The 23,298-nt window shown below is 39.2% G+C and overlaps 1 protein-coding gene across 6 annotated transcripts in view; it reads left to right on the forward strand.

The window, feature by feature from the left end:
- LMO3 (LIM domain only 3) overlaps positions 1-8,690 on the forward strand; it is a 58,532-nt gene extending 49,842 nt beyond the window's left edge. For all 6 annotated transcript variants that reach the window (XM_010225839.2, XM_010225834.2, XM_010225837.2 and 3 more), the window contains one exon: positions 8,055-8,690. In XM_010225839.2, coding sequence (XP_010224141.1) covers positions 8,055-8,160 — 106 coding nt within the window. In that variant the 3' untranslated portion in view covers positions 8,161-8,690. The remainder of the gene's footprint in view (positions 1-8,054) is intronic.
- Positions 8,691-23,298: the final 14,608 nt, after the last annotated feature.

Genomic DNA, 23,298 nt, shown 5'->3' on the forward strand with positions numbered 1-23,298 from the left:
GGAAAGAGGAACAGAGGAGGAAAGAGTTACCTAGCAGAGGAAGCCTGAGACTGAGACCTGGATCCCTTTCCTGGGACTGAGACAGAACATCCTTTATGACCTTGGCCAAAACACTTAAAACTTTTTGTGCCTCAAATCCCTCATCAATAAAAAAGAATAATGTTACTTTCTGTCCTTCACAAGGCTGTCTGTCAAGTTTAATTAATTAATATTTATAAAGTACTCTGAGATCCTTTGCTGCAGAAGAGCACAGCCGTACATACCATTTGTCACTATTACATTAGTTTTATTTAAATTCTTTGGTTTTATCCATAAATTTATACTAAAATACATGTTGTTTCTTGCTGTTGACAGTTGTAATCACTTAAATTTAAAAGATGTTCCTTCCCACCATGCTGTCTGTAGCAGCACTGGCCTTCGTGTGCCCTATTTATTTTTCCCCAAATTCTAACTGCAGGTTATAAACATTCCAAGGGGCCAAACCTGACATTTTGTTGTGAAGAGTCGCCCATATGTATGTTCTACAGCTGTAGAACAAAGGCCAAAAATAACATTGTAACAACTTAATTTTTTGAGAGGCAGAAACAGCCTAACATGCAGTAACCACATTTTGAGAGTGGCTGGCCAAATCCTGTCAGAGTTTTCACTGAAAGCTCCATTTCCATTTTTAGAATACAATCTGTGAGAGCCACTGGCAGCTTTGCCTTTGACTTCTGCGAGGTAGGAAATGAAAGAACCAACTATTTCCACTCCTTAATGTACCTTTTATTAACCTCAATTATTACATTTTATAGAGTTTTATAGAGTTTATAGAGTTCTTTTTTTTTTTTTTTTCATTTTCGGGTGGGAAGAAACCCGTGATGAGATGTACATTTCTAGGGAAGTAACAAAAATTTTGTAAGCTAATAGTCTACCACATTGAAGTTAGATGGAGCTCCAAATAAACTTTGCTAACTCGCATTGTCCTATAGCATATTATTTTGTAGCACTGCAGTCGTTTAAAAATCAAACATCCCTAAAGAACCGTAAAATGTACAGCTGCTAATAAGTATAGCACACTACAATTACACTCTTTAAAAAAAAAAAAGCCAAACTGACCTTTTTCATTATGTTGCATGGGAAATTAAAATACCAGGCAAGTAATAACCACTGCTTAAAGTATGTGATGATGCAAAGTAATTATAGGTTCTAATGTTATTTAAGGTCCTATACCAATTTTGTCTAGTGACGGAGCTCAAAAGCCCTACGCCGAGTACGGCAGGCAGAGCCACCTAGGAGAGACCACTCAAGTAAGAGCCACACACACTCCAAGATCTTGTTTCTTAAACCCTTCACATCCCTATTTCTGCAAACCACTCTTCTAGTCTCATTATTAAAGCGCCTAATATATTTCTGTTGTTCACTTCATTTATTACATGGCATAATGGGGCTGCATATCTTTAGTGTTGGTTATGCACAATTAGCACTTAGTTATTGTCTTGTCACTTCAGCCCATACAAGACAAACTTCTTTAATGTAAGAAGTCAGCTAATCTTCATCAGTCAAGCAAAGCAGACAATGTTTGTTACCCTTAGTACAAAAGATTTTCATCATAGTTAGTGCTCTTGGATTTGAGGAAATGAACTTTTTTTTCTCTTCCCCAAATAACTAAGCTGTTGCGATCATTTTTAATATTCCTGTTTTGCCATGACAAGTGTGAACTAATTTACAGTTTCACTTTGCAGCTAATATATATTGTATTTTGCCCTGAGGCCGCTGACTCCCACCAGAAAAAATCTGTTAGGTGCTTCTAAAGTGCAGCATTCCAGGAATATTTAATAATTTTTAGCCGTGTCATTCCTTAGCCTTCGGTTTAGGCTCCTCACTCTCTTTTCCCCAATTAAATTTTAAATTCTTTGTGGCATTCTTTCCACTGGGACAAGTGCAACATATTTGGGTTGCGTTGGTAAAGCATACAATAGTTGTCTACTGTTTAGATTTTTCCTAACGGGAGATATGCAGCATTTACGAGGATGCTAAATTGTTTCTTCAGTTTGCATTACTTTGCACTGTCCAACAGTGGATTTCTCCTGCCACTCTGTGCCTGCTTGTTTGGAACTGCTTCTGGTGCCTGCTGCCTTCCCAGCTTGCCAATAATTACGTTAACTCACATCCCATGGATCCTTGGGGCAGCCAGATCTTTATGCTTACTGTCATATGACCCTCATATTTTTGCCCTTTAAACAGTTGATCCGGGCCTGTTGAGAGAGGAGCCTGTCCATTGCCTGTGCTTTTCATGAAACAATTAATGATTTTTCTGCTTTTATGCACAATTGCTCTTTGCTTTATTGTTTTTGAGTAGGTACTGCTCAACACCTGCATCAAGATTCTGTGTGGATGGTAGTTAGACCACCTTGAATTCAGGGGACTTTTGTTCAGGCCGTAAAGTCCCTCTTTGAACTAACATTTAATGCATCTATCCCTTTTTATTGACCACCAGAAGGATAGATTTTCAAAGTTAGAACAAAACGTGGTTGCCTCTCTTGTCTTTCATGTTGTATGCTAGAAAGAGAGGTCTGGAAGGGATCTCTTGAGCCGCTCGGTCTAGTCCCCGGGTGTCAAATGAGCACTGTGTCCTATTTTCTCTTTATAAAGCTATTCAGCTCTAGAATCTAACTACTGCTCCATGCAGACAGTTTTTGCCATATACTTTCCTTTTGTTCTTGCTACCAGTGTGTAAAACTGTGGGGATTTTGTGAATATTAAGCTCTACTCCTAGTTTAAAGATTTGAGCTTCTCCTTGCCTTTCATGTCGCTGCACAGTTTCCCCTTAATTTGAAGAGTTTTTCCATCTCCTGAATGCCCGCAGAGCTTAGTGACAGTCATCTTAATGGTCTGAATGCTCCCCTTTCCGCTCACTATTAAACTTCTCAGAAGCACTTCACCTCACTTTGGCAGTTCCCTCAATGTAGCTTGACTTCCATAGAAAATTTAAAGGAAAAATTGGAAACCACTGGAAAGATAAACTTGTAAACAGACATTGCCTTTCACACTTTGTCAGGTTGCATGTGTGTGACTAGCAAAATGGAGTGGAAAATCTTGTAAGTAGGCTCAGCTGCATCTTTGCTTGACACTTTTGACTACAGTGATGATCTCAGTCTGCCTTCGGCTTTCCCACTTTCCCAAGTTTCTGTGTCCTTCCTTTCGCTCTCTGTCGGCTATTTTAGCAGCTTGTTCCATACTTCTGCCATAATTCCTGTCTATATCCTGAAGTCAACTTGAGGTGTGGTTTAAAACCCCCATCTGCTGTCACTGAGGGGTGTTTAAATCAATTCTTCTGGCCTCTGTTTCTGTCTTGGCAACAGGCTGTATTTGACTGGGCACTAGATTGAGAGCTGTTACACGGTCATTCAAATCACTGTCCTCATGTAGCGACAAACACTTACGTCTTATGCAAACTGCAGCGCGCCCGCACACTGCCGGCTTTGTTCGCTATCAATCAAGCAGGGGATTCGGTGGAATGCAATGTGAGGGACATGCTGATTTCAAACACTAGCGTTAGATGTTTGTGTCTATGTTCCTTTTATATTTTTTAAGACTTTTACTTTCACTGATCACCTCTAAATTTCGAATAAAAAATAAATATATTTTCCATATCGGCTTTTGTAAAAATGATAATTGAAAAGCTCACCAAGTTGAGATTTTCGTCTTAAGCTGAGCTGGCTTACCATTTACCTAGGATTCTGTATATTTAATTAATCTTACTGATGAAAATGTAGAAGTCTAGTCACAGCTTAGACTTTCCAGCCTTTTATAATAAATGGACCTTTTGGCAGAACCCTGAAATTAGTAAAATACAGGTGTGGACAGATGAACTGTGAAGTAAAAGAGTGGCTTTGTTCTCTCAGTAATGCATGTAGATTAGCATAATTTGAGTTAGACTGGAAACTCAACTGAAAAAAAAAGGAAAAAAAAAAGGAGAGGAAAGGGAGAAAAGCAGAGAACAAGTTACATACATGATGGAGAGGAAGGGTGGGGATGGGGTAAGTCTGTGCTTTCTTTATACTAAAAGAAATCAATTAAGTGCATCCATATTTTGTTTGTGCCTTTCTGTAACAACAAAGCTCTGACATTACCAAAGGAGGCACTTCACACACAGCAATCTTTGTTCACAGCAGTATTTCTCTCAGTTTCTAAGGAAGTCTTCAGTACTTCAACATGCGTCCCGTATGTCAGAAGTGACAGACAGCAGAAAGATCTCCTTAAATCTCTGCACTGAACAAAAAAAAAGTAGCTATTTCTTAAAATGGAAGTTTTATATTACACGTGATTAGGCTAGGCACACCTTCCCCTTCCAAACAAGATGATAACAGAGGTCATTTTGTATATAAATGGCCTTCCTTTTGCCATTTTAAAACATGACAGGAGTTCTGGGATATAGGTTAATTATAACGGCCATTCTACTAATGTCACAGTCATGTCAAAAATAGTACTATGACTTTATGGTAGTAAGTCCAATCTGGCATGTTAATGCAGCCTATTGTATATTTTTTTCCTGCTCATTTTGCATGCCTATTAAATAAATTAAACTGGGTGCAGGTTTTAGGGAAGAAAAGGCTGAAGACTACCATCTGTCTGCTAGAAAAGTAATAGCCTTGCCTCATTACCAACTCTTGCCCCTAACCCAACTGCCATTTGAATGTGGGAAAGCTTTGCCTTTTCACCAAAGATCAATATTCATCTCACTGTCCTCCTTGATTCCGTTTGATATAAGTGCCCAGTTGTGTCCTGATTTACACCCTGTGTAAATCCCCTGGAAAACACCCTTGCAGGGCTTGGGAGGTGAACCTTGAATTTCTGTTGAATCTGCTTCAGGTTCAGCCGATCTTCAAGTGTGCAAAACCAAACTGAAGAAGTTGCAGATTTTAACATTTTGACCGTAGAAAGGGCCAAGTCCATGGCACCGTATCATAGGCAGAGTTTGTCGCGCTTCGTCCATCCGGCTGCCCTCTCCCATGGTGCCGGGTAGCCAGTGTGCCGCGTTTAGCATCTTTTGTCACCCGGTGCTTGCTACTTTGTCACCTAATGACCGCATAATTCACACGTTTAATACTCAGGGGCAGCTCGAGCCTCGCCTCCAGCCTTTGCCACTTTTCCGCAATGTGGAAACAGAATTTGAACCGCAAGCGGCACGCAAGTAACAGGTTTCCCCCAAGACACAGATGATCAGCCCCCTCCCCGGCGTGCAGCCGTAGCCGCAGACGAGCAAGGCGGGTGTCTCGCCGTGCAGGCAGACGGGCCCCCCGACAGGTTATCGCACAGGCGAGCGTGTCTAGACAGGCGGCCGGCAGCCTGTACCACCACCACACGGCTCGACGGTCGGAAGGTAAATGATGTGTGGGACTGTGCGTGTTTACAGCCGCTCGTGCATAGAGCTGTCAAACGTCACATAGACATAGGTAGAGCTTTTCTGGCGCGACATATTAACATAGCCAAAGCAAAACACGTTGGCAGTTTCTACTGGAAAGGGCATCCCGACTCCCTGCTGCAGGTGGTGTGGTTTAACTCAAACCGCGGCACTCCTCTGACGCCTGCGGAACAAAACCCTTCAACCAGGGCTTTGCATTGCACTTTACCACTGCGTTTTGCCTTTGCAATTTATAGAAATTATCATGCTAAGTTCTATACCACCTTGGGTCATAAAGGAATACGTAGCAAGTAGCATTCAGAGTTCTGAGTTTGTGCTTTTTGCTGGGCGAGCTGCTCCTTCCCGACCACAGGGACAGGCAGCTCGCTGTGCAGCCACCGTCACACGCGGCGGCACTGCTGGCCGCGTGTCACAGGTTCAGTGCCCCTCCGTAGCTCTAACGGAGAGACTGACCTGTGGCAGTGGCTAATTCCTCTTGATTCAGCCCCTATCAATCAGTGTATTCATTTAGTAGAAACTAAGAAAGATTTTTATTTTCAGGAAAAGCACTTTCGTGTACTAGCACAAGCTAAGACTCCTGTACCTAATCTGGCAAAAACACACCTATTTCAGTCAGTATTGCAGTTGATGAGTGCAGATGCAAAAGAGGGGAGCTAGAGAAAGCCCCAAATAACTTGTTTTTTCAAGAATTCCTCATTTCAACACATTTACGTAGTGTGCTTTTGGGTCATTAGCAGCCTAATATGCCAGGACTGGGGCAGGAGTGGGAGGAGGAACCTGCAAATCCTATAAAGCAGTCTTGACCAGAAATAACTTAAAGATTTCAGGATCATTCCATAATCTCTATTTTCAATCATCATCAGCAGCAGGCATTAATCCTGCAGAAAAAAATAAAAGAAAAAGTCCACAAATAAACAAACCAATTTTCCTTTAAGAGCAAAGCTAATTCTTTTCAATCCACTTTTTTATTACACTATTTTCCCTCTATCTATTTAGCTAGCATAAGGATAAATTTCCAAAGCTACCCAGTTGGAAAATAAATGGGCTCGCTGTTTGTCTAGCATTCCAATCTTCACAAATGTAAATCAGTCCAACTGCTACTCATTTAAATCTCCAACTTCACAAAACATTAAAGGACTGCTTTCAATACACAATTTCATCTGTGACAATTCGCCAAGATTTCTGCTTGAGCATCATTAGGAATTGACTATCTGATAAAGAGGGACCACTATCAGAGGTCGCCCAGGTCAGCTTGTGCAATTTGCGTAGCTTTACTGGGTCAACTGCAGCAGACGCTGCTATTTGAAGGTTAAATTGTTACAATTAAATACATATACAGCTATTCCCATAGCTGCCCTGTTGTTAAATCTACCGTAAACACCACAAGCATTTATATCTGACCCTAATCGTGGCCAAGATGTCACCATTTGGAAATTATACAAAAAAAAACCCAGGACATTATAATCCGTTACACATTAAACAATGCTTTGTGCAGTGAGAGCCATAATTAGCTGGTAGAAACTGGTTTCATTTATTCACATCAGTGTTAGGGGGTTCATTTAGGTTACTTTCTTTCGTTTTAATTGGAATAATGTGAGCAGTGCCTCCCAGTACATTTTATAGCTGGAGAGTTCACTGTAAACAAAGAAATGTAACCCTGCCAAAGCAATCACTAGGGAAGCTGTTTTTCTCTGTCTCGGGCCCTTTTCCCTTTTTCTCCCAAATGCCTTAAAGATCCTTGGATTTGTCCAAAGGAAAAGCTGGGGGGAGGAAGTGTCCGGCATGAGGCTGTTTATGTGTACGCATGCACGCTGCAATAGCGGGGATATGCGGCTTAAGTTTGCAGCCAGACAGTCAGGAGTGAAAACTACTTCAGATGGTTTTCCTAACGCATCAGAGAAAATCAAGTGAAATAGCTCGGTAGCGTTTTGCAGCAATCAGATCGTTCTGCAGCACATAATAGGAGAACAAGGTATGTGTACTGATATCATCGGAGAGAAAGTACTTAGCTGAGTAACTAAATTTGTAACCTGTTCCTCCAGGAAAAAACTGTTTTCTCTGCACGCCTGCCTGTGTGTCTCTAGACGTGCACTGCCGTATATGTAAAGTTGTGTGTATAGTAGATAAAAATATTTTGATTCTCAGAACCACTGGATTAAATCGGTCCTTGTAAAATATTCAGCTGGAATATGGCATGATGATCTTATAAATGTGTTTGTGCACCATAAACATCATGTATCTCTGACGAGCATTCTACTTTGTTTTCCTTCTGATTTGTGTGAAAGCACTAAATTTACTTTTTGCTCCGCTCAGTAGGCTTGGATATTTATTCTGTTTTATCTCTGTGCTAGTGACCCGATCCAAGACTCCCACAGTCATCAGTGGGCTCTGAATGAAGTCTTTGGCTTGTAGAGCAAAAGCAGTTGCGTGCACTGGATTTTACTGAAAGCAGGGAATTAATTCTGAGACGGGAGCAGCTCCTCTGCTCCGCGTGTATTGTGCTGCAACAGACTGCAGAGGTGTGAGCTGTGTGGCTGCTACAACAAAATTGTGAATATACTTGTGCTACAGTTCTTAAGTGTAAGATCATACCGCATTGCACTCTAAAAACTCCTTTTTTTTTTTCCCCTTATTTTTATAATTTCAGATTTTGCGTTGGAGACAAATTTTTCCTGAAGAACAACATGATCCTGTGCCAGACAGACTATGAGGAGGGTTTAATGAAAGAAGGTTATGCGCCCCAGGTTCGCTGATCCGATGCCACATCATTAAGAATACAAAGCACTATGTTCTTTTATCTTTTTTGCTCAACATGTATATAAGAAATGACACAGGAACCTACTGAATAGCGTAGATATAGGGAGACAGGATGGTTGCGTGAAATAAAAGGCGGACTGCATCTGTATGTAGTGAAAATTGCTCCAGCTCAGAGTTGAATGTTAATTACAAAGGTACTGTACATACCGCTGGATTCTTTTTTGCTTGCTATTGGGGTTTTTGGTTTGTTTGGTTTTTTTTTTGTTTCTTTTTGTGTCATTTGGCATGAGATGTTTATTTTGGACTACTGTATATAATGTATTGTAATATTTGAAGCACAAATGTAATACAGTTTTATTGTGTTACCATTTGTGTTCCTGTTTGCTTCTTTGTATTGTTGCATTTAGTACAATCAGTGTCTAAACTTACTGTATATTTATGCTTTCTGTATCTACCAGCTATTTTAAATGAGCTGTATCTTTCTAGTAAAAAGAATTAAAGAGCAAATCCCAACCATTATGCTACACTTAGAGCTTAAGAATACTGTTTACATTAAAACTATTTAGAAAACTTCTAAGTCTAGCAGCACCTGCTGCTAATGACGCTATGGTTAAAGGTCCATCAGCACTTCTCTTATAAGCCTCTATTTTTCAGGGGTTAAGCATCTGCTGTTTAATTGCATAGATTTTCCTCAAAGAGCACTTTTATTTTACTACGAAATTTTGAAAAACAAATCTTGACTGGGATATATTATACAAGGTGCAAAAGTTAATGGGTGCTGCTTTCGTGCCCCCTGGGCATTCAAAATGCCTGGGTTTGAATTTTAATTTAGCTGGAAATTAGGCCCTAATGCAAGCCAGTGCCTCTGGGTATCTTGTTCTTTATATATATATACATATATATACATACATATATATATACACATGTGTGTTATTTACCTGAAAGTGTTTAATTGGAGGGGAGAATGAAGGCTTATATACATCTTTTAAAAATTGTTAGGTAGGACTTGGGGAGTGTTGTTTTTCTTTTCTTTTTCTTCAGCTGGAGCTTAACCCTAAATCTTCCTCAGGCCATGTCCTAAACAGACTTTGGGAGAAAAGAAAGTGAAACAAGAAGGTACCCTCCAAGGGTCTGTGTATATGAAGGAAATGACCCTGAGCTGACACTAGGAGAGTGAGCGGCCACTAAACACCCACCTCAATGAATGCTAAAGATAACTTAAATGCTCATGTTGATGGTACCTGAAATTGCAGAAGGTGAGAGCTACCACATTCAACTACATAAGCACTCTGATTCCTGCAGTAATATCCTACAGGTTTGCCCCATTCACACTGGCAATTAAAAGTCCTTCTGACAAAGGGGGAGTCTGCTGACAGCCACTGCGGGCGGTCAGTCCATTTGCCATGAGACTGCTGCAGCAGCCAGGTATCCCTCAGTGCTCATACCCTTGGCAGAGCTTACAGGTGTTTGGCAAAGGAAAGCGGGATGAATGCTTAAAAAGTTCCTAAGTGCATATTTAATTCTTTGCCACTATAGTCAATTCAGGAAAACAGCCTGCATAGCAAACAAACTAACAAACAAACAAAAAACCCTGCATGAACTCAACTGCATTTGAAGTTCAGGGCTGTCCTTACCTGTCCTTTTTGTCCCCCTATGCATTTTCACCGTGTTTTTCCGGCTGATGGGAAAAGAAACTTTGTGAAGCAATGGAGCAGTTCCTCTAGTGCGTGGTTTTGAGCATACTGCACAGTGAACTGATTTAGAAATGGATATTTAGCTCTAATGGCTTGCTACAGTGTGGTTTTGTATCTTGTCGTGAACCCTTTTAAAAATGAGTGGGGCTCACAAAGCTTAACTTCCCATGAAAATGAGGATGGCCAGAAGAGGGAAAAAAAAATTCTTATTTTGATTCCAGTTTCAATTTTCTCTTCCAAGCCCTTCTTTCAGTTAGAAGCTAGAAGGAGCTATTTCAGGTTTCCTCTAGTAGACTGCAGACCGGATGGAAATCCCTGGTTCAGAAACGGGGAACGGGAAATGAAGAACTTCTTTGTTTTTGACTTGCTGCAGGCTTGGGCAAGTCACTTAACTTCTCTGTGCCTCATTTGCCCCCATCTGTCAAATGGGGCTAATACATACACTGCTTTTGTAAAGCAGTTTCAGCTTGTCAGAAAACTGAGGTATGCCTGCAAATATTTCTGGTAGCATTAGGACATTCTGGGAAAAGGAGAGCATTAAATGTGTAGTAGGGAGACACAGACCTGAAGGACTGCACCAAAATACTGTGAATGTCTTTCCTGGGGATGAAAGCAAGTGCAGCTGTTAGTGCTGTAGACTGTACAGCGCTCTCTCATTACAACAAAGTGCCACTGCTCAGCTGTATATGGGGTAAACGAGGAAAATGGAATGGAAAAATAGTGGTTCGTTGTTATGTATACTGTTATTTGTACGTGCGTGTGTGATATATACTCAGAATGGGGAAGAGAAGCTGGTTCTGGTATGGACAAAGAAAAAATACTCTCACCCTTTGATCCATCTTGACTGGTGTAAGGACAAAGCCATGGCGCTGTGCTTCTTTGAAGTATTGCAAGGGGCTTTGGGCATATGTTATGCACATATCTAAAACTAGCAGGTACAAGATACAAAATAAACCTAGATTTGGGGTAGGTCAAAAATCAATTACACATTTTTCTGCATTTCTATCTACCATATTGCCTGGCTTTTAAAATAGTAACAGAGAGTTAAAATATGCTTAATGGAAACATTTACAGCTCTACCAGAGTAGAATATTCTAACATAATATTAAGGAGGGGGTTATCTTCTGCTAGGCAGCTTTACTGATCTTTTCAGCTGAGGTCTAGACCATTTCTTTGGGTTCTTTTTAGTTATCTACCTTTGGTTTTCCTCTCTGTCACCATGTGCTTCAACACACTCTGCCTGCATACAGCAAAAGTTTACTCTAGTGACCATTTTTCAATGTATGCTTATTTACTTCTGTCTGTATCTCCTACTTTTAGGGTATTTTATCTCTATGAATCTATGAATTTAGCCAGCCAGAACAAATTCGTAAATCCATTTTCCTTAAGCTGCTGTTTTTAAGCCACTTGGCGAAGTACAAATTACCAAGCCTTGATTTTCAATTGTAGAAAGATCCTCCACCTACCGTAACCTTCTGTGTTTGTTATCTGCCAAAACAGGTGATGAATCAGGCCAGCCTGGGGGCTGCAGAAGCAGTGACCAGGGCTAAAAAGTTGATCTGTTTCAAAATTGCATTTCTGTCTTGCTTATTACAGGTTTTCTGTTTTCTTTTATGCACGCCTTCTTCATTCTTCCCAACCCCCACAAATGTTCAAATTCAAGCTCACTTAAAATAAATAAGTAAATGCACCTACCACTCCTCAGATGTTCCTAGTTGCTTACTTACATGTCCAATGACTTTAGCCAAACAGATTGAAAAGTGATCAGTGAGAAGGGAGACCATGGGGAAAAGAAACAAACAGAGATTGGTAGAGTTCAGCCTGCGTAAAGTGCTTTAAAGGGTTTTTTTCATCCTAATATACAGCAGCTTCTTATAATTTTCTCAGCGGTAGGTAGTTTACAGTCATCTGTACCTAGAACAAATCTTGTCAAAAAATGAAGGTCTGTAGTGATTGCTGGGTATAATTTTATACATTTAGCTGATTCTTCTGAAAGCTTCAACTGTGCTGCTCTTGTCAGACTAAATTATCAATTTAGCCATTTGTTGTTTAATGAATAAAAACTCCTATGGCATTGGAGATGTTGTGGTTTCAATAAAGCAAAAGCTTTAGCAACTCAAAATACAGAAAGCAAAGTGTGTACTGTATATAAGAACAGTGTTTTTATTCTTTTAAATACCACTTTAGATAGATAAAAAAGCCAATTACATATTCACTTAATACATTTCTCCTACTTCAGCCCAATGATGCAGGCCAAGCCTGTTTACTGTTCACTTCAGTTCTTTGCAGAAGGAAACCAAAATACAGCATGAGCAAGGTAATAGGCCATTAGCACAAACATGCTCCCAGTAAAAGTCTTTTTTGTAGGCACCCTTTCTAGGAGCTGCCAATTGTGGGTGATAGAAGTATTATAAAGGAAGTGATTTTAATACTATTTAAGGCATTAAAAGCTGAAGAATATCTGCTTAAAGCCTTAAAGTAAGGGTTGCGTGTATCTAAAACCTTTTAAAATGCCCTTCCCCTGATTTATATTCATCCTGAACCTGCTAATAATGAGTATACATAAGCAAATACCATCTTCCACCTATTCAGCATGTCATTGGTATGAGAGCCGCAGAAAATATCTCACGTAATCAGTGTGTTCAGAGAGTTATCTAGCACAAATTACTCATTAACTCAATAGCACATAATAAAAAAGAACATCAATTAATTAATGAGTCACCCTCAGATCACTTTGATTACAACACAGCTCTGTTGAAACAGCAGTTATAAATGGAGCTGCCTCTCTTTATTCATTGTTTGCAATTGGCCCATTATTTTGCAGAGACCAGTGTCATATTTAACACATGCCTGCAGGTAATTGTGTGATTAGTTTCAGAAATGAAGATGCGGAGGGAGCGCGCCGTGTCTTGCTTCGCCGTCGAGCCCGGAGATGCGGGAAGCGGCGGCGCTCCCGCAATCCGCCTCGCTTGCCAAGCTCTGTGGCGTGCTGGACATCGGCTAAGCTCACTTGGCCTCTTGGTAGCCCTCACCCTGCTCTGATCACAGGGCTTGTAAGGCTGCTCATGGCCACCTAGCTCCTGGGTCTTTTCAAGACAGATTCCAGCGCTGCCAGTGGTTCAACAAGCATCCTTGATGCTTGGAGGCATCCAAACAGCACCCAACAACATCCAAAGCTTAATTTTGGTGAAACCATTTGTGCCAGAAGTGGGTAGGGGAGCAAGCAAGTCATTAGGGCTGCCTTTTCTTTTTATTGCCTTTTTTTTTTCCTTCCTTCACTTAAAGTTTTTGAGAGCAAAGATTAATAAAAGAGCACAAAGTCACCACCTAAAGTTCCTAAAGTATCTTGGTGAAATGCCATTCCAATAAGCTTATGGTGTAATTATAACAGTTCCCCTAGGTAAGTAAGAAACATCTGTTAGTAACACATAGCAGGTGTTAGCAATTACACATACTGATTTTTTTAAAGTGTTTTTAATTAAAAAGAATTCTGTTTTCTGAAAAGGAAAGCATGGTAAGTCCAAACAAGCTTTTGTTTGTGTGGCTCTGGATCACGTAATATGCAAAACGATAAAGGTAAAATCAACTTAAATTAGCAAGGGTTTCCACATTTGACTCCAGATTACTGCAATCAAAACCAAATTGGGATTCACTGCATTATTGTAAAGCATACAACATTAGTATTCTAAGGCTTGTCTAATGTATGAAATCCATACAGTTCAAGTAATCACTGGATTCATCTGTGTGTGTGAACCTGGTAAGATTGCTGCTATTAAGTAAAATATGATAAGTACTGCAAGAAAGGAGCAAACTGCAAGGAATTTTGTGTAACATTTTCTCCACATCCCCTTTGTCCCACTGCTTGGAAACAGTTTCTAGAATATGTTAGGGCAAAATCAAATGATGCTGTCAAATTACTTTGAAAAACTAGCCAAGAGCAATTTGCATTTAACAACATGTTACACTGTGCCATTGAGAAGTTACAAGAATGAGTGACGTTAGAAGGGCAACCTTTTAGAGGGGCTCTTCATAAAAAAGTAAAAGATAAAGAGGCAAAAAATTTGTTTCTCTGTCCTGCCACAGTCTCTCCACAGAATCCAAGATGAGATTTAAATCCCAAAATGCTCGATATCCTCATCTCAAACTTTTACTTCCCTTTTATATAAGCTATATGAGCAAACTGTCTGGGAGGGAAAACAGCATACACCAACATTAGTACAATCTATGTATCTGTCTCTGTAACCAGCTGGGATCCAGGTTGTACTTGTTTGTCGTGTATGACTTTCATGGAAATACCACTAAATTCCGATGCAGAGAAGTACTCTTCCTACCTGAAGTTCTACAGCAATGTAAACAAGATTATTTGTCTTTATATTCTTCTTAACAGTGTGCTTTTTGCAATGGGACACATATAAAAATTAGTGGTATGAAAAATAGTATCAGTAGAATGTTATAGCAAAGAAAAAAATGCTCACATATTTTATTCACGTAATTGAATGTTTAGGTCTTGAATGTGAAATCAAATTTTTAATATTTGCTACTATCAAAAAGCTGGGTTTACATTCTAAGTTATGTCTAAGTATTTCTAAGCATCTTTATCTCCCGTTCATAATGCACACCCTTTGTTTATGACTCTGTATACCAAGACAAGTGCAATTTCCATCAGTTGGATCTAATCAATAGATTGTGGATATTATACTAGCTTTGAGGCTAAACGGAGTAAGTAAGTAAAACAGTATAGACTTTTAAAGTTTTGACTATTATTTTGTAGGAACTTAAAAATTTGTAAAAGTTTGTAGGAACTTACTACGTAGTTTTGTAAGCCATTTGTAACTGTAGCATAATATCTAGGTCTCCAAACCTCACACCACAGTTAACCAAAATTGCGATCTGTGTGTAATTAAAATGTATCCATAGCTATAAAAGTATTCTGATATTCTTTGTTGAAATGGATAGTTTTAGTATTCATTGTAGAAAATGCCTTTATGGAGGACAGTAGTCTTATGACAATAAGTGCATATTCATTAAAAAGAAAAGATGAAGTAAGATGAATTGGTTAATAAATGCACAACTAGTTAATGTCTCAGATGTACAATAACAGATTCACATTTGGTCCTGCAGCCTCTCAGTCATCGTGTAAGTGATGAAATATCACTTACCACTTGAGCTGTAGCAGTAGGGATGCTTTCTACTTTAGCATCTCATCCCACTTGTTTTGGAGGCATTACATCAGGCCTTTTCATTCTTTTCACTTCTTATGAGGCTCCAAACCACACTGTAAAATAGCAGTTCTTCAACCAGAGGATGACCCAATTGAAGTCAGGGCAGCCTACAGACTGTTGAACTTTGTTGCCGTAAGCAAACTGATGAATTTCCAGCCTATAGCCCTTCATATAAATTATTACTGAGTGCTGGCAGACATGGGCAATTCATTTAATATTAAAGAGTCGTATGATGAAAGATAGAAACAGTCTTTGGAAGAGGAAATGGAAGCTGGAACTCTTTCCTCCCAAGCGCTGGCACCAAAAATGAAGGGTTTTGTCCTCTTTCTTGGTGACTATGTGGAGCTCCGATTTCTTATGAGATTGCAAAGTTTCAACAAAAAGGCAGGAGAATTCCCTTCCTCCCTACCTACAGGAACAGCCCACAAGTCACTGGTCATGAGAGCAGATGTCTGTGTTGCAGGATGGAAGTTTGAACTCTCTCAGACTGAGGGGGCAGTAAACCTATGAATCTCATATGGAGCATGTGTTGCCTCTATACAGATGGATGATAAAAAAGATCAAAGGAAAAAGCAGCTTAAAAATTTTCTCTAAAAAGAAAAAATAATCTCTGCTGAATTTTGCATGGCTAGCTGAAATATCTACCTGGAGGTAAGGTTCCCAGGCTACGAAGCTGAAACAAAGATAGGGATGTAAGCTTGTGAAATGGGCAGGATACAAGTCACACACCTCCCCCCTTCAAAGTCAAGCTTAATAACATCATCTCATTAAGTGAAGGCACATCTGGAGACAAACCCTTGAAAGTAAACTCATGGCCCCCACTATCAGTAATATTGTAGCATCTCAAAAGCAGTAGCGTCTTGGTATTACTTCCAGGACGTAGAAAGGACCTAAGCAGAATTTTCTAAATGAACAGAAAGATGCAAAGAAAAAGTTCCATACTGTGACACGAGAATAGTGATTATCACAGTGTACAATCGCAATGTCTAACTTTCAAGTGCTTGGCTCCAGTGTTAAGATGTGTTAAGTTAGCAGGATGGAGCACTGAAAATAGGACAGAGCATTAAAAACTTTCCATCAGCTCTTTCCAATAGCTCTAATTATGACAGCAAGGCAAGTGATAAATGATAAACAAGATCTCCTAGGATCACTTGCCGTCAATTTATGTCTGCTGCCTTATAATCTCTGGTCTATGTAAAGCTTATCTAATACACAAGTTACATATTTTAGTATTATCAGGTTATAGAGTCATTAAAGTCATGAGCTAGTGAAGCTTTCCACAGTCTGCAGATCCCAGAAAGAAAGAAAGAAAGAAAGAAAGAAAGAAAGAAAGAAAGAAAGAAAGAAAGAAAGAAAGAAAGAAAGAAAGGGAAAGAAAATTTCTCATTTTCATCCCATACACTCTCCTTCTTTAAATGGGTATACCTGGTTTTGGAGTCTGAAAGTCCTCTAGACAGAGCTCTTGTAATTGAGGTCTCACTATACAGCAACATACTGCTGACATTTACAGGGAAAGCGAGGCAACACAGAACTATCATAAAAAATCAGGGTTGTAGTCACCCTTGTCTTCTCATGTAGGGTAGTAATAGGAAGTTTATAGAGAGGTTGGGTTTTTAAGGACAGGCTGAGTATCAATTTGTTCCAAAGTTTTTATTGTGCTAATGAACTGTAACAGCTCTAATCTATTTTTAGATGGTGGCATTTCAAGTCTCTGTGCTCCTTGGTTCAAAATCCATAATGTGGAGATAATACCACTTTTCTATCTCACAGGATTTGCGAGGGCAGTAATTGTGGGATTTTGCAACAGAGCCAGCTAAGCATATAAAATGCCTAAACAGGAAAATGACAATATATACAAACTCTAGCTTAGGAATTCTCTAAAGTACTAATTGCTGAATACTAGACAAGCACTGCCTTACCTTTTTCTTGTTACGTTTCCAAACCACCCTTTAATAGTCCCCATCAAAGACAGGCACTTGGCTACACAAGAGCTTTGGTCTAACCCAGAATGGCCATCTCAGGTGAAATTCTTCCCAAAGGAACTAGAAGGACTAATACTGGGGCAAAAGAATGAGAGGCAAGCAAAACAATTAAAACCTATACAATTCATTTTCATATTTACAACTGTTCTTTTACAAAATGTTTGCCAGTTATCCCTGCCTGTTTCTCAAGACATTACTAAGTGGTTGATTACACAGAGGCAGATGAGATGAGATCTGAAGGGTATGAAAAGGATAGTGAAAAAGATCCTTAAGGCTAAATTCACAGAAGAAAATGTTATATCTGTCATTTAAAAGGACAATAACTTAAAACCTACAACTGCTGTGTTTTCCTATGCTCCCTGGAAAAAGGAAAAACAAACAGAATTGCAGGCGTACGAGCCCTTGGCGTTCTCCATGTCAGACCTACTAAGCTCAAAAAAGCATGGGCAAAAACATTTTGACTCTGTTGGAGCATGTGCGGTTGCCAGCATAGTAAGTCTTTCTCATTTCCCTGTCTTCTCACTCATTCTTTTCTTCCCCAGATGGATTATTTAGTCCTGTCCAATATTCAACATTGCCTATAGAAGCAACTTCTTCTGTTTTCCTGGAAATAAAAAAATAAATAAAAAAAATTCCTTCCTCCTCTTCCAGTCCCAAGCAGGGAGATCTGAATTTTGACATTTATTTTTTCCTTTTGTTATTGCTCACAATTAGTTAGCTAATTCTGTAGAGGAGATAGATAGTTCAAAATTAAGTTAGAGAGATTTGATTTGAGCACATCTCTGATCATACACAAGACTCTCATAAATCAGATCCATTCTCACTAAAATCTAAAGAAGAGCTGTTAGTGACAGCAGCAGAGATAGCATTTTACCTCTGGGAAAAATAACGGATAGCAGGATGCAGCCCTCTGCCATTCTATATCAATTGCTTACCAAAGCCCAGGCTAATCTTTTTAGTGAGTCAAAGTATACAGCGTGATATAGAAGGTCTCTGAATAACTCAATTGGAAGCCAGCCTAAGCCATGGCAAACTGACTTTCACTCAATACCTCAGCCAAAATTAGAATGTAGATTTTTAGAGCTGAAAACTTACCATGATAAGTTATCATGCCCCCTGATCTCTCTTAAAGACACTGAAAAATAGTCTTGCTCAAGGCTTCTCTCCTGTGTGTACATATTTTGCTCTCCAATTACACTCCAGTCCATTGGATATTGCTAATCCACACACACCTGCAAACTGCAACACAATCTGTTTCTACAGGCAGAAAAGAAACACAGCAAGAACTCACATACAAAAACTGAGTCCAGATTAATGCAAAAAAATATGAAATTTGACTTTTAGTAGTTTTAGAACATCCTATGCCTTAACAAGCAGGCTGGTGGAAGTAAGGACATTGACAAACAAGCCCTTTCAGATCTTGCTCTATCAGCCCCAGACTTTTGCTGTCCCAAGCAATCTCCTCCGCCTTTGCCTTGCAGTCCTATACCCCCAGGACACCAAAGACAGCACATTAACTTAAGCCATCAGTTAAGGTGGGTTTACAGCAAGGCACTGCAGGATGAATGAGGCGAAGCATGGGCATGTACTTGCCTGCTGCTGTGATATCTGGCCCCATCAGTAATGCTGGGTGGGGAGAAAAAGGGTTAAATCCACTTCCACGTCCACTTGTGTTCATTTTCAGGGCCTACTTTACTTCTTGCAGATTGTCAGACAGGGTTTTGACTCTTCCAGCCCATATAGGCACATACTATCATAAGCGCTTCTCATGATTTCTTTCACAAGAATGGAAAATGTTGGTAGATAGATGTTCTGGCATAAATTCAGATATTAACAAATGGCCCATTTTTGACCTCTGGGTATTCATACGGAGCCTGAACCTAGTTTGCCCCCTCTGCTTCCTGTGATGCTTTATCTCCTTTCTCTATTGCCCTGCCTATCTTGGAACAGACGGCCCTAGGAAAGTATAAGCCCACAATTCTGCCAGTATGTAGTCAAAACACTTAGATAATGCCAGCAGCTGTTCAAAACATAAGGGGACAGAAATCATTAGTGCTATAAACTTTTTATTTTAGTGGAAGTTAGACTAGCCTCAGGCATATTTACACCTGCAATTGCTTGCTGTTTCCACTGTTGTGCCCCATAGATCTGCTTGTTCCAAAGGACCCTAAGGCAGTAACCCTCAGAACATATCAAGATCATTCCCTGCTTTGGGCTGACACATTTTCAAATCAGAGACTTAATGGTCATAATTTTCATACTTAAAAACTTAGACTTTTCAGTTGAGTCTTATAATTCCCTGATAGAAAAATAAATCTTGTACAAATTACCTCATCTCCAACTAAATTAACTAAAGTTTTACAATTTTTCTTCAGCTTTAATATTTCTATTTTATACTACAGGGTTGAATTCCTACTAATAAAATTTAATATTACTAGTCTATACTAGTAGTAGGGGAATTTGCATATGCAGAGCACTCACACAAAACTGGGCCTTCTTTGTGTTAAGGCACCCTTAAGAAAAGTTTAAGGCACAAAGAGAAGGAAGAATGAATATCAAGAAAAGGTGGGAGAGGAATCATCACTGAAGAGGAAAAATAGTTTCTTCAAGATCACATAAGTCAATATTCATAAAAATCTAACTCTCAAAAATCTCATTTCACAGGATGTCCCTGAGTTATACATGATCATCTTGCATCTATCACTAAAGAAAAATTTTCCAATCCTGGGATCATTTACAATAATTATTTTCATAGCAAATCTTTAGTCCATTAGTGAAACAGCTTCTGCTCTCCATTCTGTCAAAAATCCATGTCATACAAAAGTTCCTGATGATTGTTTTATCCCCGCCTCAAAGGAATCTGTTGTAGAGATGTTTCAACCTTGAAATCCCCTTTGCACTCCTTATTTTTTCCATCTCTGCCTCACTATCATATATGAGACCTCACCTCTTGGTCAGAATTGTTCCAGCTGAAGAGGATGGGGGATGGCTCTCCCCCTCTGGAGCCAGTTAAGAGCTTTTTTAAATGGAACATCTTGCAGTACATCTTTTAAGCAATACCTCTGCATTATTGATTTGGGATTTTGTATGTTATGCTATAGAAAGTTTTTTTTTTTTTAATGCCAAAAAGATCATGTTTTTAGATTGTTTTTCCTTTGCTAGAGGGGCTGAGTGTATCTTCGCCTCTTGACTTCCCCATGTTACAATCTGTTATGTTGTTATTGAAGACTCAGAAGACATTGCCATTTACATTTCCTTAATTAAACTTAAACTTTTTGCCAAGTCAGAGAAAAAAAAGTTTCCGAGGAGTTTTAAAGACAGCAGGTCATGCTGCAAAGGTCTTAAACAGGGATTATTACATTGGTATTAGATTATTACATTGGACAGTAGACCCTCTGAAGAGATGTGCCCTCTAGGAAAGTAAGTAATGGCCTAGTACCAGAAAACAATTGCTACAGATCTGGAGAGTAGCGTCTTGCTGCTGGAGAATAAAAAAATCTTCCCGCAGAAACAACTCTGCCCTTTATGCGTATCTTCAAAGAAGACTATGTTTGAATGTGCTTGATTAATAGATAACACTTTTATGGAACTTGCACATCTTTCTTTTTCAGAGAGAACAGACACAGCATCTGAGAGGATATGAACATTTGAATTTGCTTTATAATCTAATAACCAACTCTTATTGTGGCTATCATCAAAAGGTTAATTTAGGCCACCAAGCAGCAAGGTATATAAAATCATAATTGAGTTTAACATGTGAGTAGAATCATGGAATTATTACGGTTGGAAAAGACCTTCAAGATCATCAAGTCCAACCATAAACCCATCACCCTAAGTGCCTCATCTACATGTTTCTTGAGAGTAGTAACATTAACTGGTGTTTCACAGGTTTGATAGCATAAAAATTTAGGTATAAAATCACGTGACTGACGTAAATTGGAATAAACAAAGCTGCCATACTTGATCAGCTTTCCCACCTACCTAGTAGTCTCCCCTTACGAGCTCCTATTGGCTCTTTTACAGCAGGCTTTCTCATGCTGTAGGTCACAAGGAATCCAAAGAAAGTCATAAAGTATTTTGCTTTAAATAAAGTTTGGCAGATTTTTAAAATAACTATCAAAGTGAACTCTGGAAAGAAATAAAAGACAGAACTTAAGGAAAAAATACCTGAGTTTGTTGCTAGCAGTAGGTCAGTCCTCCAGGGTGGTGGAACAAAAAGTCATTGTAATTACCATGCCACATATTTGTAGCCATAAGAGATCTCTAACTATCTTTAATCAGGACCCCGCTCAGGTCCCTCAGGGTAAGGGATAAAGCATTTACACCTACAGCCATCAATTACAGCTGCTTTCCTGGCACTGTGGTGGAGGAGCTGAGGCACTGCTAGCAGAAAGAAGCCAGGAGAGATGTGCATGCAGGTGGCCTGGCCAAAAGACATCTCTCTTGCTAAATTTTTGTGCACGCCCGTGAAACTACAAGAATAGATAGGGAGTCAAAAGGGAGATGCTATATTCCTCATTTTAGGCCTTTTCCAGACGCCTCAAAGGCTGGCTAGTGCTGTGATATTTTCATATATTCTTGTTTTAAGCCTTGATATGCTAACTTCCATATAAAATGTTCTGTTTAAAAGAAAAATGTTGATGAAGTCTTGCCCTAAAAGACTTCATCCCCTATAGAATGTTTTATACTCCTGCGTTTTATTCATAGTCCATCTATAAGGTGCATAAATATGTATTTATATTAATATGTATAAATATGTTAATATTTATATCAAAAGATGCTGTGAAAATTAACAATTTTATAATTAAAAAACTTTTCAATTAGATTTAATATTAGATTTATGAAATTTTAAATGAAATTAACATTTTTATCAACAAAATTAACATTTTTGTTTTCCATTGCAACTGCATTATCATTGTATGGAAAATGCAATGCCTCTGTCAACGATTGGTGTTAAATTTTTAAGTGCCCTGAGGTGAGGAAATGTCAAAGTGTATTTAAATCTTTTTCCCATACCAGTTGGCTGAAATATTTTCAACTCAAAATTTGGGCAACATGAGCTGAGTTCTTTACCTTTGAATGGAGGCTCCAATGGAAAGACTTTTTACCCAAAGATGGGAACTTTTGGAAGCAATGATGTGGCTTAAAGTGTCCAGGAGGAAATAGCAAGCATGAACAAAACAGAGGACATTCTTGTAAGAGCACAGGAATCCATTAGGAATGTGTAGCATGTGTATGTATATGTACTCATAGACATGCATGTATGTGCATACTGTCTTTATACATGTACCTTCTTTGTATATATTATATAACAATAGTCCCCATTGGTTTAATTTGTCCACGATCTAACTCATTCCCTCTCCCTGGCTCTCCAGGAGCTGAGGATGTGCTGAATCTGTGGAGGACACCAGGGCTGTGGCTGCCACTGGTAGCAGATCAGGCAGCAGTTCTAGGTAGTGTCTCTGCTACGAAGGACAGTCAGTCCAACAGACCAGGAATGAAGGGTTGCACCCTTTGCTTGGGAGAACTGCCCCATCTCAGCCCTTGGAATGAGTCCGTCCCGTGGGACTTACTGGAGTGCTGTCAATGAGATGGACAATCTGTGCCTGTGTGGAAGGAATGAGAAGACAGATCGTGCTGAACTTCTGAGCAGGAGGAAGAGATTCCTTATATTGCCTCCCAAACCTCCAAACAGCACACAAGCTAACCTTGTCTGGCCCTGAAAACAACAATATAAAATGAAAGGAACTTGATTATTATAAATGGCCCATTCAAAGTCACTGTGATGTATAATGGTTTAGCGTCTTTCCATGAAAAGACTATTTTTTATTGTGTCTGACCTCCTTTTGCTGGTCACCATAGTATTAGAATATTTATAATTACAAGCAGATCTGTTGAGTCAGTACAAATTTATAATAGCAAAGATATTTTGTAGATTGTTCAGATTTATGCCAAGGTTAGAAGATTATCTGCAAAATGTAAAGCATTTATGTGTTACGTTTTAGTGACGGTTAAATAAGGTCAATTTTCCTTTGTGTAAAAGCATTTTGTTTATGATTAGCAATATAATTGGCAAAGTATCAACTTCTCTTTTAAAACAGAAACATGGAAGAAAAAAAAACAACTGAGAAATCAGCTTTAAAGGCAAGTCCAGAGAGCTGTTGTTATGAGCTACTCCAAAAGCTAAACTCATAGATCACAACTTACTGAGGAAGGGAACAAAAAATGAACCAGCT

The sequence above is a fragment of the Tinamus guttatus genome, unplaced genomic scaffold, assembly GCF_059628265.1.
Source record: "Tinamus guttatus ecotype Peru unplaced genomic scaffold, ASM5962826v1 Tinamus_guttatus_pri_ptg000308l, whole genome shotgun sequence".
Classification (NCBI taxonomy): Eukaryota; Metazoa; Chordata; class Aves; order Tinamiformes; family Tinamidae; genus Tinamus; species Tinamus guttatus.